Consider the following 16,566-nt stretch of genomic DNA (forward strand, 5'->3'; position numbering starts at 1 on the left):
AAGGTGTTCTTCATAATCGGGGAGCAACCTTTGCCATTCCAGATTCACCTCCATAATCTCTTAATCATTGACTAGGCTGCTTTAGATTACTGGGAGTTCAAGTTCAAAACATTTAGACAGCCAATGTATACTGTCCTAGTATATATTATTAAGATGGGCGGGGGGGGGGTGTCTTTTTTTTCTTTTTTTTCAGAGAAAAACTGAGAGAAAGAGATGGATCTTATAAAGGAGCACTAAGTCCCTCCGGGGAGATAGGACGGAATATAAAGTAGTAGTAGTAGTAGTAGTTGTTGTTGTTGTTAAGTTTGAAAACAAGCAATTGCACCTTACAATAATGTATTCAGATGGCAAGTGCTGACAGAAATGGAGCTGGAACATCATAACATCATCACTGAGAAACGAGTAAGAAACTGCATGCTCGGTAGATCTCTTCCCAAGGTTTCCAGTAAAAAAAATAATTCCAGAAAAGAAAACAGGCAAATAAGCAAATCTCTTAACATGCTGACTAATACCAAATGTCATTTGGATAAAAAGATGGCAAATGCAGTTTCTTTCAGGAAGAAAATACTGTCTTGGCCCTTAAATGGGAGCACTGTGGCTTTTTATTTCAAGTCCACTTGTTCCTCAATCATCATAATCAGAAAATTTGTCAAACAACAAGCTGATGAAGAAGTGTTGGCTAAGGAAGAAGGGAATGAATACTGGGGAAACAAAATAATAGTTCGATATTCATGAAAGGCCAAGACTCAGTCTTAGGAGCAAAGGTGTGGATACTACTGACAATATTAAAACCTAGTGTGATTTGTTTTGATCTGTGTGCATGGGTATATGTGCACCCTGAGTCCCTTTGGAGAGATAGGGCAGGTTATAAATATTTTGTTGTTGTTTATTTGTTGTCACTTCCGACTCTTCGTGACCTCATGGACCAGCCCATGCCAGAGCTCCCTGTCAGCAATCACCACCCTCAGCTCCTTCAAGGTCAAGCCAGTCACTTCAAGGATACCATTCATCCATCTTACCCTTGGTTGGCCCCTCTTCCTTTTTCCTTCCATTTTCCCCAGCATCATTCTCTTCCATAGGCTTTGCTGTCTTCTCATTATGTGGCCAAATATTTTTGCCTCTAAAATCCTTCCCTCCAGTGAGCATTATTTCCTGGAGTATGGACTGGTTGGATCTTCTTGCAGTCCAAGGCACTCTCAGAAGTTTCCTTCAACACCACAATTCAAAAGTGTCTATCTTCCTTCGCCCAGCCTTCCTTATGGTCCAGCTTTCGCATCCATACTACGGGGAATACCATTGCTTTAACTATGTGGACCTTCATTGCCAGTGTGATGTCTGTACTTTTCATTATTTTGTTGAGATTGGTCATTGCTGTCCTCCGAAGAAGTAAATGTCTTCTGATTTCCTGTCTGCAGTATGCGTCTGCAGTAATCTTTGCACCTAGAAATACAAAGTCTGCCACTGCCTCCACGTTTTCTCCCTCTATTTGCCAGTTATCAATCAATCTGGTTGCCATAATCTTGGTTTTCTTGTTTAACTGCAACCCAGGTTTTGCTCTTTCTTCTTTCACCTCCTCACTTTCAGCCATCAGAGTGGCATCATCTGCATATCTAAGGTTGTTAATGTTTCTTCCAGCAATTTTAACTCCAGCCTTGGATTCATCAAGCCCCGCATGTCGCATGATGTATTCTGCATACAAGTTGAACAGGTAGGGTGAAAGTATACAGTTTTGCCGTACTCCTTTCCCAATCTTGAACCAGTATGTTGTTCTGTGGTCTGTTTTTACTGTTGCCACTTGGTTGTTATACAGATTCCTCAGGAGACAGACAAGGTGACTTGGTATCCCCATACCACCAAGAACCTGCCACAGTTTATTATGATTCACACTGTCAAAGGCTTTAGAATAGTCAATAAAACAGAAATATATGTTTTTCTGAAACTCCCTGGCTTCCTCCATTATCCAGCGGATATTGGCAATTTGTTCTTTCGTTCCTCTGCCTTTTCTAAACCCAGTTTGTACTTCTGGCAACTCAATTTCCATGTACTGCTGGAGTCTACTTGCAGGATCTTGAGCATAACCTTACTGGCATGGGAAATAAATGCCACTGTACGAAAGTTTGAGCATTCTTTAGTGTTTCCCTTTTTTGGTATGAGGATATAAATTGATTTTTTCCCCAATCTGATGGCCATTCTTGTGTTTTCCATATTTGCTGGCATATGGCATGCATCACCTTGACAGCATCATCTTTCAAGATTTTAAACAATTCAGCTGGGATCCCGTCATCTCCTGCTGCCTTGTTATTAGCAATGCTTCTTAAGGCCCATTCAACCTCACTCCTCAGGACGTCTGGTTCTAATTCACTCACCACACTGTCAAAGCTATCCTCTATATTATCCTTTCTATACAGATCTTCTGTATATTCTCGCCACCTTTTCTTGATCTCTTCAGCTTCTGTTAGGTCCTTGCCATCTTTATTTTTGATCATGCCCATTTTTGCCTGAAATTTGCCTCCAATATTTCTAATTTTCTGGAAGTGGTCTCTTGTCCTTCCTATTACATTGTCTTCTTCCACTTCCATGCATTGCTTGTTTAAAAATAGTTCCTTATCTCTTCTGGCTAACCTCTGGAATTGTGCATTTAATTGGACATGTCTCCCTCTATCACTGTTTCCTTTAGCTTTCCTTCTTTCTTTTTATTTTTAAATAAAATAAAGTATTATTATAATATTATTATTATTTTGCATCCCTGTGTGCTACATAAAGTGTATGGATGTGTCTATAGACATGGAAATGAAGCAAATATTTGGAAAGTAGCGTTTCTCCTGGCATACAGAGACAGTGATGGAAAATGTTCCACTTGCCTTGGCATGCCACTCTTCAACACAGAGGACCTATGCCAGGAAAAATGTAGTAGTTTCACTCACTGCAAAATAATACAGTTCTAAGGTAATGGTGGGAGGGATTGGTGGACAGGTAATGGCTGTCATGTTAGGATAGTACATGCTCTGTGTGGCGTAAGGTGCCTTTAAGATACAGCCCTTTGTTAATACAGCTGCAGTGTATTTAGTGCCTGAAATAAGCAACTACCTTACAAGATACTGTACTCTGTTGGGTGGTGAGCCTGTTCATCCACCGGTTCAACAGTGAACATGACATTCTGTGTGTGTGTGTGTGTGTGTGTGTGTGTGTGCGTGTTAAGTGTTAGCCCTTCCTTTTGAAGCAACTCCCCAGTACGGTGGCTGCTGTCCTCCAAACAGGTTCAGAACTTCAGACAGCAACTTAATAGTTCATACTGGAATGTACTTAGTATTCCACTGGTATGGGAGCCATCAGCCATCACTGGACCAAACCATATTCAGCAAAATGGGAAATTCACATTTCCTCAGTGAATTCTAGAACAAAGGGTAATGCACTGTGAGCCCGACAGTCAACCAGATTGCTCCAAATAAGAAGGATGGGGATTGTAGGTGTCACCCTGGTGAAGCTTTGTGATCAAGTTTAAGAAAAAACAGTCTCCCCCTCCAGACCCTAATCTGATACGTTTTGCAAAAGAATTATTACGGTAACTCACTAGAAGAGAAGCTATCTTTACATTACCTGTGAAATATCTTCGGGGACGAAAAACCTGAAATGCATCAGATTATGTCTGATCGTGAAAACTAAGGTGTCTGCTGTGGCAGCCCGAGGCTCACCTGGAAGGTGATGCCATCAAATCCAGTTTTAGTCCAGCTTTTCCACTACCGATCCCAAGACGTTGTACTCTTGTGCTCCCTGACTCTATATTCTGTTTATAAGCTGGTCTGTGATCCTGACTCCCTCCTCTCTCAAGGGACATTTAAAATGTTACTGAGTGGGAAGGGCATGCGAGCTGGAATCTTTGTTTCTGAGTCTATCTGCCTGATATAGCATGAAGCATCTATTCAAAGCATGCTCTGTATATGTGTGTGTGCGTGTGTGTGCATGTGCATGTGTAAAGTGTTGGCGTTTAGGAATAAATAAACATTCTCTCTGGGGTCCACAGAATTGGGCCAATTCTCAGATTCTGTTCAGAAAAAGAGACCCGGTGTTCAGCAATTAGTATGGCAAGGTTACAGCAGTTTTGATAAACTGTAGGAAAAACAGTGAGACAATTAAGTAGATGAAACTGAATTTTTAGAAAAGGCAGGGCACTGGAATGAAGATGGAAAGAACCCCACCCCCCAGCAAGCAATAGCTCTATTTTTTGACAGTTGAGAAAAAAAAAAACCTCAAACAGTGAAAAGGGCAGCTCGCTAAAAAGCAACAGAAATCCTAAGGGATTGAGGACTTCCAAGTTTTTCCTGTGATGCTTGGGCTGTTCCTTTGCTGCTGCGTCCTGTAAATGATCCGGATTCCCAGGGACATGGGGCCTTTGCCAACACTCCAATGTCACTTCAAGCTTTCACAGTTATTTAAAAATAGCCTCTGTGTACTGGAAAATGTGATGGCTGCTTTTTCTCCTTTATGTGCCTCATGGTGGGAGCTGAAGCAACACTATTCTTAGTTGTCCTTTTTTTTTTTTGGCCTATAGGCATCCCTGGGGCATCTTGATTTGACATAGGGTCTGCAATAGGTCATAAAATTAGAAAAGCCTAGAGATCCCAAGGGCCATCCAGTCCAACACAGTCTGCTATATGGGAATACACAATCCAAACACTCCTGACAGATAGCCATCCAGCCTTTGTATAAAAAACCTCTAGAGAAGGAGGTCGGAGCCTCCAAGGCTTCTCAGTGTTGGCATTCAACCATCAAATATACAAAGTGTGGCATTAGTCTTTCATTTGAAGAAGACATGTTCAGGTTCAGCAAAATATTTCCTTTTCTAGTTTAGGATTTCAAGATGTTTGGACTAGAGCCCAGAGTGAATTTATCATTTATTTGGCAAGGGAGCCACCAGTTGTCACTAGTGAATCAGGTGAGTTATGTTCAGGTAATAAACCAAAGGTACCTGATGCCTTTAAGGCTGCTCTATGTAACCATCCTGCCTCTTGCTGTGCTGAAGAAAATACCAGTAGCTAAGGTTATATTTGCATATGTGATCGGAGGCAATTCTCAGGAAGAAGGTATTTTCAAAAATCAAGCTCAGCAGATTACCTTGCATTCACAGATAGCATTAGCACAGTTTACCACTGTTAGTCATGTTTTTGTCAGTGGCAACTAGACTTCATGCAGTCCTACTTTGGAAAAAAAAATCCCAAATGAGTTAGATCCTTAATCAGTGGAGAACTGTACTTGTCAGAATACTGACAAATGCTGTAGAATCATGAAGTGACGAGAACAGTGGTTCTCAACCTGGGGTCCCCAGATATTTTTGGCCTACAACTCCCAGAAATCCCAGCCAGTTTACCAGCTGTGAGGATTTCTGGGAGTTGAATGCCGAAAACATTTGGGGACCCCAGGTTGAGAACCACTGGACTAGAAGGAAAGAGGTTTGTTTGAGAGCATATGGTTCAAGTTTGTAAAGTATGTTACTTTCCTGAATTATTTCAGAGTAATTTCCCTGCAATCCTGTGGATGCAAATTGAAGGATTTAATAGACAACCAGCAAAAGGCGTATCTTCCCTTGGAAGCTTCAAAAATGCCTGCCACTTTTGGATTCTCGCTTGCTGATGTGTTCCTCGAGTATCTCTGTAGATCTTAGGAAGCTATTTCTTGATTCGACCTGCTGGCTGATATCCGAACAGGGGATGGGCCAGAGATGTCACTGCCTTGGTCCTTTCATAATTGGATTCTACTTTCCAGCGGATGTCAGGTATTGCAATACCGGCTAAACAGTATAGTTTCTCCAGTGGTGTAGAGCGTAGACATAAAATGAATACATCAAAATATATTTGATTGCAGTCAATATCTTGATATGCTCCACTGGCATTCTAAGGACTAGAAAGTTAAACCTGCCAAAAGTTACATTTTTTTGGAATTTTTATTACAACTGCCAGAATAGGAGTTTGCAGAAATCTGGACACTGTCCAAAAAAGGAGCTTCCTCCATGTACATATGTATAAAATTGTACTTAAATTCCTTTTTTGCATCTTTAAGAGTTTGAGATAGGTTACAGTACCCCTTTCTCAAAGTTCAAAGTAGTTTGAAAATGTTATCTGGTTTATCCTTCTCTCTTATGGCTAATAACACGTACATGTTTTTGTGTATTTAAAAAACTTTTTGAACAGGGCAAACATATGCTGTGTTATAGTACTGGAAATCAAATTACAGGGAAAAAAAACTTGCTTGCTTGCTTTCTTTTTTCTTTTCTTTCTTTCTCTCCCCTTTCATTCTTTTCTCTCTTCTTCCTTCTCTCCCTCCCTCTCTTTTTTCTTCCTTTCTTCTCTGGACCCTTCCTTCCGCATAACCCAGAATATCAAAGCAGAAAATCCCACAATATCTGCTTTGAACTGGGTTATCTAAGTCCACACTGCCATATGTCCCAACTCAAAGAAGAAAATGTGGGATTTTATTCAGCTGTGTGAATGAGGCCTCTGTCTCTTCCTTCCTTCCTTCCTTCCTTCCTTCCTTCCTTCCTTCCTTCCTTCCTTCCTTCCTTTCTTCTCTGTCTATCTCCCTTTTTTCCTTCCTTCCTTCCTTTTATCCTGTCTGCATTTTGTGACTAAAGTTTTATTTATAGTCTCTGGATTTGTGGCCTTTGGGTTTTTCTGCACCTGCTTTTCTTTTCTGGTTTCCCTCTTCATGATGTCCAGTGGTGAATTTGTAGGAAGGGGCGTGTTAGCTGTTTGAAAGCTGTGCTCCTCCTACCTGCACACTACAGAATGGAAGAGGAGAGGGAGAGGGAAAGCCATGTGAGGCAAGGTTGCCTGAGGATTGTACAGCATCAGTCCGGCTGGGCAGTCACGGTCAGTCAGCCCAGGGAGCGAGACAGAGAGAGCCGAGGGCGTGTGAGCCAACCAGGCAGCAGTCTGTCTCCTCCAAAGCCTCCCAGAAGAGAAAGGCTGGGAAGAGTTGCAGTGTCAGCTCCAAGTATTGTGCCTACTACCAGCTCCTCAGCATGCCTGGAGCTCTCCACTTTTCTCTTTTGTGCTTCAGTCTCCATTTCCTGGGGAGCTCAGCCTTCAACCTAGACATCACCGAAACCATCCTCAAGTATGGAGACAACGGCAGCTTCTTTGGCTTCTCAGTGGCTTTGCACCAGCAGCTCAGACCTCAGCCTGTCAGTTGGTGAGTCCCATGCTTTGCATGGCAAGAACGTATTTCTATTTCTCTCTGCATAGGTCTGAAAGGTGGTGTGTAAGCCGCAGGATCTGTAAAGTGAATGATCCTCATGCACAAGACTGATGAGGCTGAAAAGTCGCTCTCCTGCTTTCAGGCTGAATGACAAGGGCCACAAATCTTGCCGGGAGAGCTTCTTAATTTAGCAAGTCAGTTTTAAGCCTGGACTCTCCCCCTCTCTTTCTGTGTATGGGGAAGAGAGTGAGAGAGTGGGAGGAAAACCAGCACTTTAAATGCCTAAATCCCTGGTCATTGACATTAAAACGTATACCATTTGTGTCTGCTCCTTTGGGACTGCAATATATGAAATGGATATTCTGTGAGATTTTGTTGGCAGCAGCATTCACTGTTGCTGTTGCTGCCGCTGCCGCCAAGTTATTTACAAGGTGTTCTTTCCTTCCCTGCCCAGCCCTTTGGCTTTAGCCAAAGGTGCTGATGATGGTAATAATAATAATTTCTTTCCTCTAACCCTCTGGTGGGTGTTGATTGTTTCTTGAAATTCCATTCTTCTGATGCTTTTAGTACATTATTTTCAGGGCGGGAAGGTGGACACTCACAGGCCCTCCTTACATTCCCAATCCTGCCCAACCCTAAATATTTATAATGCTTCTGCAGAGAGGGTGCCTTTGACCTGCAGCTTATGTGCCAGAGTTTGCATTACTGTGTTGCTAGCTATTGTCCAAATAGGCTGCTTACCTTTTCCCCACAGTCTTTTCACACACTCCTTCTAATTTCACTAATAATCCATCTGGTAGATTTTGAAATATGTTCTTCTTCCATAAATGAGTGCTATTTTCTGCCATCTATCCTCCCCTTTTCTGTATCCTGGAACAGGCAGGAAAGATCTAATTCTGAACAATTTCCAAAGATACATGCAGACTCATTCCTTTGACTGAGCAGCCAAATCAGTGTTGAATCTGAGGACTCCCTTTTCCGGGACTGAAACCCAGAAATAGATTCTCATCTTATTTCCTCAGTTAATAAATATAGACTCCCTTCTTAATTATTGTGAGCTTGATATTTCCAAGAGTTAAATGCAAAAATCGCTGTGTGGTACTCAAGCTTTTGGATTTGGTTGCATTTTCCCCTTGCTCTGCTTGGCTATAGGTACACAGAGTGAGCAAAGGAGAAGCTGGCCATGTAGTACAAAATTAAGAGAGAGAAACCATGTTGGTCATCTCTCTTCCTGGTAGCTATGCAAAATGCATTAGGAAGGCTTGACTGGTATCATCACTAAGAGGCTTGTAGTCCCTAAAGGCTGGAGAGTGATTATCTGCCCTTAATTGGGTGGAACAGTAAATGTGGAGAACAGGAATTGTAGTGACTCTTTGAATTGTTTTGACTTTTGTCATAGCATAAGTCCCCCAATTGCTTTGCTTGCGCTCTTAAGCCCCTTCTTTTCAACAGACTTCCTGCTGAGCCTCCTTGTTTGACCCTCTGACTACCAGCCTGCCTCTTCTCTTCCCGTTCCTCTGAAAAGGGCTCCTGTTGTCTCTAGTGAGAGCTGGGAAAAGTTACTTTATTTGGACTTCAGGAATTTTCCCAGCTTTCATGGCTGTCAGGATTATAATAGCTTGGAGAGGAAGTCATATACCAACAGCTTTAAGAAGAGGAAACTCCACAGAGGAAGCAAGTCCTAGTGCCAATAACTGTAGCCACTCTGCTTGAGTGTGTGAGTGCATTAGAGAGTTGTAGTTTTAAAAACCCATTTTGAAACATACTCTTAATCAATGCTAGTCCTTTTGGTACTGTTATTTATTTATTTATTTATTTATTTACAGTATTTATATTCCGCCCTTCTCACCCCGAAGGGGACTCAGGGCAGATCACATTATATACATATAGGGCAAACATTCAATGCCAATATACACATAGAACCGAGACAGAGACAGACGCAGAGGCAATTTAACCTTCTCCTGAGGAGATGTTCAATTCTGGCCACAGGGGGGAGCAGCTGCTTCATCATCCACTGTGGCGGCACTTCCTCTTTCCAACGTCGTAAATTAATTAAATTTGCCTCCCCAATTTATAAGTGGTACCTTATTTCCTACTTGATAGATGCAACTATCTTTCGGGTTGCTAGGTCATCAACGAGCAGGAGCTATTTTTTATTTTTTAATTGACGGGTGCTCACCCCGCACTGGCTGGCCTCGAACTCATGACCTCATGGTCAGAGTGATTTATAGCAGCAGGCTGCTCACCAGCCTCTGCCACAGCCTGGCCTGTTATCTTGAAATTTACATATATTTGTAGTTGATTGTATAGCATAATAATACTAATATAATAATAACTTTATTTTTGTATCCCGCCCCATCTCCCTGGAGGGACTCGGGCGGCTTACATGGGAACAAAGCCTGGTACATCATAAAATACAGTATCAACACATTTAAAACAAGAACACATACAACAAGCACGTAAAACAAGCATAAAACAATTTTCTTCAGGACTGAATCACAGACTATCTCTGAAATATGAATTGTACATGACAAAGGATGGATGGCCCCAAGATGACAGGTCAAGGTCTCAGCTTGCTGCTTCAACAGTTTTGAGTAACACTGTCTTAATGCAGGCTTCCTCTGTACCTTCCCACTCAGCGGCTATTAGTACATCATTTTTGGCCAAGATATGGCCCTTGGGCTGCAGAGAAAGGAGCTCTATTGTTATTCTTTAGCAGTGTGGCCTAGTGTTGAAGCTGTTGAAGCTTGAGCTCAAGTATTTTATTTTCAAAAGTCCATCTATACTTTGGGAATAATTGCGAATGTAGAGGAATCAGAAAGCCATCCAGATATTGGCTGTGAAAGTTTTGCAGCTGAAGTCTGTATTGCGATGATACATTTAGTAGACCAGAAAGCCATAAGGTTGCATAATAAAGTGCTTGAAATGATTTATATGTTTAAAAATTATCTTGATTTAAGTGCAGCTCAGTGCAACTTATAGAGTTCTCGGGTAACATGCCCTATAAGATCACCTTAGCTTCAGCAACAGAACTTAAACCATTTGCTTTCTTACCACAGTGAGGACCGTGTAATGGTTACTGGAAGACAGAAGGCTGTTTTCTCAAATGGAAAATTTGGTGCACAGTTATTGCCTTCCATTGAAGATTTGTGGGTGTCCAGTGCAGACTTGATACAATTAGACATTGGGCACCCTTGTTGTATTAGTGCCTTCCCACAATCTGTACTGTGGACAGGGTTTTTCTATACCAGCATTTTTCAACCTGGGGTCGTGAGGGGGTGTCAGAGGGGTCCCCAAAGCCCATCAGAAAATACATAGGTATTTGTGCCAAATTTGGTCCAGATCCATCGTTATTTGGGTTCATAGTGTTCTCTGGATGTAGCTGAACTATAACTCCGAAACTCTAGATCATTGCTCACCAAACCCTTCCAGTATTTTTTGTTGGTCATGGGAGTTCTGTAAGCCAAGTTTGGTTCAATTCCATTGTTGTTGGAGTTCAGAATGCTCTTTGATTGTAGGTTAACTATAAATCCCAGCGACTCCAACTCCAAAATAACAACATAAATCCCACTCAATCCTACCAGTATTCAAATCGTATCGAGTATGTGTGCCAAATTTTGTCCAGTGAATGAAAATACATCCTGCATATCAGATATTTACATCACGATTCATAGCAGTAGCAAAATGACAGTTACGAAGTAGCATAAAATAATTTTATGGTTGGGGGTCAGCACAGCATGAGGAACTGTATTAAGGGGCCATGGCATTACGAAGGTTGAGAACCACTGTTCTATACTATGTTGTTCTTTCCTAAGTAGCAGTCTTTTGTAAGGATATTGTTTCTCTTCTAAGAGTGCTGAGAAGCAGGTAAAGGGTAACCACAACAATATGTAGGAGGAATTCATGCAAATTTAGTTGCTTGGGAATCTAGCACTTGTGGTGTAGCAATTCCATATTCTAACTGCATCAGGTCGTCTTCCTAATCTTGATTTATAACCAGAGCTGTCCAGAATCAGATCCCATACAGTGCCTACAAACAAGAAGATCATCTTATCGCTCACTCCATGTTTACCAGAAAGCTTCTGAGGCTCTCAAGCATTTTGTCAGTGCAGCAAGGATAGTGAATTTCAACAAGATTTAATATCAGAAGAGTCACACAGTCCCCTACCTCTGCTTTATGCAGTGTTCTGGGAGCCAGAACTGAATCCTGCTGCACAAACTTAGTAGTAAGACTTTCACAATTGTGGAGCAAGTGTGCTCGGACAAGGAAAGGCATTATATGCAAAATCCATATTAAAGTGTGGGCTCATTTCTCTCTCACATAACTTGGAAATATTTATTTTTCTCATGGCTTAAACACCACAGTTTTTGTTGAACCAATCCAATTTGCAGCCTATTCTCTGCACATCAGTGCATCAAAGGCCAGGAGCTAATGGACACCCTCCAAAAATTCTTTCCCATCAGAATTCCCTCCCAATAATTCATAAGGAGGAACTTCTTTATGGTAATTGCTATTCAACCATGAAATAGACTACCTCAAAAGCTAATGGCCTCTCATTGTTGTCATGTGGCTTCAAGTTGTTTCTGACTTATGGCAACCCTAAAATGAACCTATTGCAGGGTTTTCTTGGCAAGGTTTGTTCAAAGGGGTTTGCCTTTGCCTTCATTTGAGGCTGAGAGTATGTGACCCAGTCACTCAGTGGCCAAGTGGAAATTTGAACTCTGTTCCTCAGAGTCATAGCCCAAAGCTCAAATCAACACACTACTCTGGCTTCTCTTATTGTTAGGAGATTTCTAAACACATTTTTGAATGGCTATCTGTGTGAAATGCTTTAGCAGTGAATTCCTGAAAGGGATGAGGAGCTAAAAAGTATTTAAAAATCCACAGTAGGGTAATTTGTTGGGCTGCCTTTGTTAGGCCAACTTCAGGTTCACACTTGCTTTGAGGTCTCCGGATTTCTTTGTCAGTCAAGAAGTTACAAAAAGCGAACATGGAAGGTGGTTTCAAGGTGGTTTCAAGATGGAATGGAGGAGGAAGGGGCAGCAAACATTCAAGTTAGACTCTATCTTATAATATGAGGGTTTCAGGCTGTATTGAAACAAAAAAGGAATAAACATGGGGGGTAATCTCCCCTCCATTAAAAACATTTAGTAGTCATTCAGTGCTCCTTTCATCCTTGTGCAAAATACACGGCTTCCTTAGTCAATGGGAAATAGAATTATAGGGAATCTGGATTGTTTTTATATAGTACTAGCAATGCTGGAGATAATTTTAGATGGTGTCCCTGGTGTGGATAAGAAATAGAAGTTAATGTAGTTAACTTGAATTAGTAATTCCTGTTGCAATGCTGTCATCGCTGGCTCTATTTCCTGTGTTGTGCCTGCTCCACTGACTATACTCAAAATGAATGGGAATTTCCCTCTGCACCATCTCCCTGCCATAAATTATTTCCACTGTTGCTAATAAAACCATTCACCTTGAAGTGTCTAAAGACACTGCTTGAGTTTGGGAAGCAGACTCTGAAGTAGGTGTGGCTAGGCTTGCTCAAATAATTCGTTTTCCCCGTTAACCGTTATTAATTCGTTATTTTCGTTTGTTTTGAAGCAATTTTGAAGCATTGGTTGTCACACGTCTGGATATCGCGGTTTCGAATCGCGAGAGGCCGTTTTTCGTTATGTCGTCGTTTTTTTCGTTAGGAAAAAAAAGCTTTTGCAAAGCACCCAAACTCCCACCATTCAGGCCCTTCCCTTTTGCCCCTCAGCAAAAGGGGCGTCACGGGCTCAGCCAATGGGAGGGGGCGAGGGGGAAGGAGGCCGAGGAGGAGGAGGAAGACGGAGGGGGGAAATGGCCGCCGCCGCCTCGCCTCAGCAGCTGATAATAATTTATTATTATTACCTCCCAAGGGTGATCTCCCAATAGCCTACCGAGGAAGGACTGGGCCAGGTTTCTGTCTTCGGGAGGGAGGCTCTCGCTTGTCAGCGCCCAGGAAGGCGAGGCCCGCACGTCGGAAAGGAGGCGCGTCCACGTGTCTTTCCTTTCTTCTTCCAGGAGGGAAGGAGGGGGAGAGGGAGGTCCCCCCTTGGTTGCCCTCTTTCCCTCCCGAAGTGGCTCTTGAAAATGGGGCGCTTTTCCCCTTCCCTTCCCGCGACCTTCCCCAAGGTCTCCCCCGAAGAGCCCACCGGAGCCTCTCCTCCTCCTCCTCGGAAGCCTTGCGGGGAGGATGGGGCTGGGAGGGAGGGAGGGAGGGTCGCTTAGGAGGCGGAAGGCGAAGGCGGGCGAGGGGCGCGGGCGGCGCTGCTCATGCCTCCCTCACTGCCTGCCTCTGCTTCTCCCTCTGCCGCCCCCTCCTCCGCTTCCTCCGCCTCCTCCTCGCAAGGCGCATCCAGGCGGGCGGAGGCAGCGGATCGAGACCCCTTCCCCTCTGCTTCGTCCTCCTCCGGCGGCTGTCCTCCCTTCGCTCGCTCGCCCTTCCCTGCCTGCCAGGCCTGATACTCAGAGGTTTTGACGTCTGTGCGAAGCTAGGCAAGTGGGGTTTATATATCTGTGGAAGGTCCAGGGTGGGAGAAAGAACTCTTGTCTGTGGGAGGCAAGTGTGAATGTTGCAATTGGTCACCTTGATTAGCATTGAATAGCCTTGCAGCTTCAAAGCCTGGCTGCTTCCTACCTGGGGGAATCCTTTGTTGGGAGGTATTAGCTGGCCCTGATTGTTTCCTGTCTGGAATTCCCATTTTCTGGGTGTTTCTGGGAAGGTAATGGCACTCCATGTAGTCATGCCGGCCACATGACCTTGGAGGTGTCTATGGACAACACTGGCTCTTGGGCTTAGAAATGGAGATGAGCACCAACCCCCAGAGTCAGACATGACTGAACTTAACGTCAAGGGATACCTTTACCTTTACCTATACACACACACACATTATGCAGGGACTATATATTATATATATACACAGTATATATCACACACACACCAATTTAACAAAGTTTCAGCCACAAAAACAAAGTTTCTGAAGTAGAACAATGACTTTCACAGTAAAGACAACCCAATTTAACAGGAAATAAGACTTTCAAACCAGGAACAGATTTCTGCAATTATTAAAAAATGGTTTATTATAAAAGCTATGAAAATTCTCCAAAAATCAGAGGATAAGGGAAACGTTCCAAATTTTGGTGAGCTATCAGTTTTAAATGTGTTCTACCACTGTACAAAGTTGGAAGAAGATCACTCAAAAAATGAGGGTGGGAGAGTCCTGTAAAGTCCTCTCCCTCTGTGCTGTTTTTGGGAATTGCGCATGCGCGTCCGCCATTAACGAATTAATTTAGAAAATAACGAATTTTCGTTAATTTCGAAAATTTTTGGGGGCCAAATTCGTAAATAGCAACAAAAACGAAAAACTGCCCCCTCTAGTTTTGAAACGAGTTTAGAATCAAATTTTTCATGGATCGATCAAGCCTAGGTGTGGCAGAGTCCTATCCTTTTCTTTGAACAAACGGCACTCGCTTGAGAGCAGTGTCAATGTCGAGAACTGTTCTTCGCATCATTCTTTCCTTTAAAATGTTTGACAGAATCTACTTTATTAATAGGTGAAACTTTTAAAATATACCATTGGTCTACATACAGTAGAGTTTCACTTATCCAACACTCGCTTATCCAACATTCTGGATTATCCAATGCATTTTTGTAGTCAATGTTTTCAATACATCGTGATATTTTGGTGCTAACTTTGTAAATACAGTAATTACTACATAGCATTACTGTGTATTGAATTACTTTTTCTGTCAAATTTGTTGTATAACATGATGTTTTGGTGCTTAATTTATAAAATCATAACCTAATTTAATGTTTAATAGGCTTTTCCTTAATCCCTTCTTATTATCCAACATATTCGCTTATCCAACGTTCTGCCAGCCCGTTTACGTTGGATAAGCGAGACTCTACTGTATATGCAGTCCACCTCCAATGACTTTGACTGCCTCTTGTCAGCTGAAGTATAGGGAAAGTGTCTAAAAATGCATGGGTGTTTTATTTGTTATTGCCTGCATTGGAAAGCTAACTGCAGTTTCAAAGAAAATAATGCATGTTCAAAGGTCACATTATGTCCTGCTTCTGTGTGTTCTTGCATCGTAATGTTTTCTGCATGGGGAAGATCCTTAGGGCAAGATAACTTTATCTCCAGGATTTTTCCCACGCAGAAAACAATATTGTGCAAGTGAACATATGGAAGATGATTTTAAGGCCAAAATACTATAAGGCAGGGGTCTCAAACTTCCAAAGCCAAGGTCCGGTTCATGGTCCCCCAGATTGTTGGAGAGCTGAACTATCGTGTGAAAAAAAAATGAATAAATTCTTATGTACACTGCACATATTTTATTTGTAGTGCAAAAACTCCATGAAAGAACTATACAATATTTTAAATGAAGAACAATTTCAACCAACATCCCAGTATTTCAATGGGAAGTATGACCTGCTTTTAGCTGAAAGACCGTCAAGATTGTTGTTGTTGTGGTGGTGTGCCTTCAAGTTGTTTTAAGTTTTGGATGACCTTAAATCTAAAGTTTCGGGCAGGAGCTAGGTAATTTTTTTTTTTCGCGTCAGGAGCGACTTGAGAAACTGCAAGTCGCTTCTGGTGTGAGATAATTGGCCGTCTGCAAAGACGTTGCCCAGGGGACACCCGGATGTTTTGATGTTTTTACCATCCTTGTGGGAGGCTTCTCTCATGTCCCTGCATGGAGCTGGAGCTGATAGAGGGAGCTCATCCACTCTCTCCCTGAGTTGGATTCGAACCTGGCAGCCTTCAGGCCAGCAACCCAACCTTCAAGTCACAAGGCTTTAACCCACTATGCCATCGGGGGCTCCAGCTAGGTAAATGACTTTGGAGGGCCACATCTGGCCTGTGGAGCTCAGTTTGGGGACCCTGCCTCAAAGGCACTAGATTTCATCTGATCTTGGAAGCTAAGCAGAACCAGCTCTCATTGCTCCTTGAACAGAAGACTGTAAAGATATACCAGATGGTTTAGACTACGTTTTAGAGTAAGATATTGACAAAACCACCTTATGAGTACAGTATTGCTTACCTATGAAAACTCCATGAAATTATTGACAGGAATTGACAGGCGACTTGAAGGCACATGCACACACAATATGAGTTTTATTTCCCACTTAGCCTTCTCTGCTAAAGGAGTTGTAATACTGAAAAGGGATGCACAGAATTAATGGATGTAGTGATGAATATTTATAGCACAGCTTCCCGAGCCACTGGCTGCACGTAGAATAACTAATGGGACATTTGAGCAATGACACTGAAATCCACAGCTTCCCTCCTCCCTCCCGTCCTCCCTTCCCCACCTGGACACAGAGGCACATATGTTCCACTCTG

The 16,566-nt window shown here is 42.5% G+C and overlaps 1 protein-coding gene across 4 annotated transcripts in view; it reads left to right on the top strand.

The window, feature by feature from the left end:
- Positions 1-6,769: 6,769 nt before the first annotated feature.
- itga7 (integrin subunit alpha 7) overlaps positions 6,770-16,566 on the top strand; it is a 73,403-nt gene continuing 63,606 nt past the window's right edge. For 2 of the 4 annotated variants that reach the window (XM_062971020.1, XM_008114400.3), the window contains exon 1: positions 6,770-7,185. In XM_062971020.1, coding sequence (XP_062827090.1) covers positions 7,016-7,185 — 170 coding nt within the window. In that variant the 5' untranslated portion in view covers positions 6,770-7,015. The remainder of the gene's footprint in view (positions 7,186-16,566) is intronic. The other 2 variants (XM_016994978.2, XM_008114399.3) reach the window with 1 other exon arrangement.

Source organism: Anolis carolinensis, chromosome 2 (assembly GCF_035594765.1).
Source record: "Anolis carolinensis isolate JA03-04 chromosome 2, rAnoCar3.1.pri, whole genome shotgun sequence".
NCBI classification, from domain to species: Eukaryota; Metazoa; Chordata; class Lepidosauria; order Squamata; family Dactyloidae; genus Anolis; species Anolis carolinensis.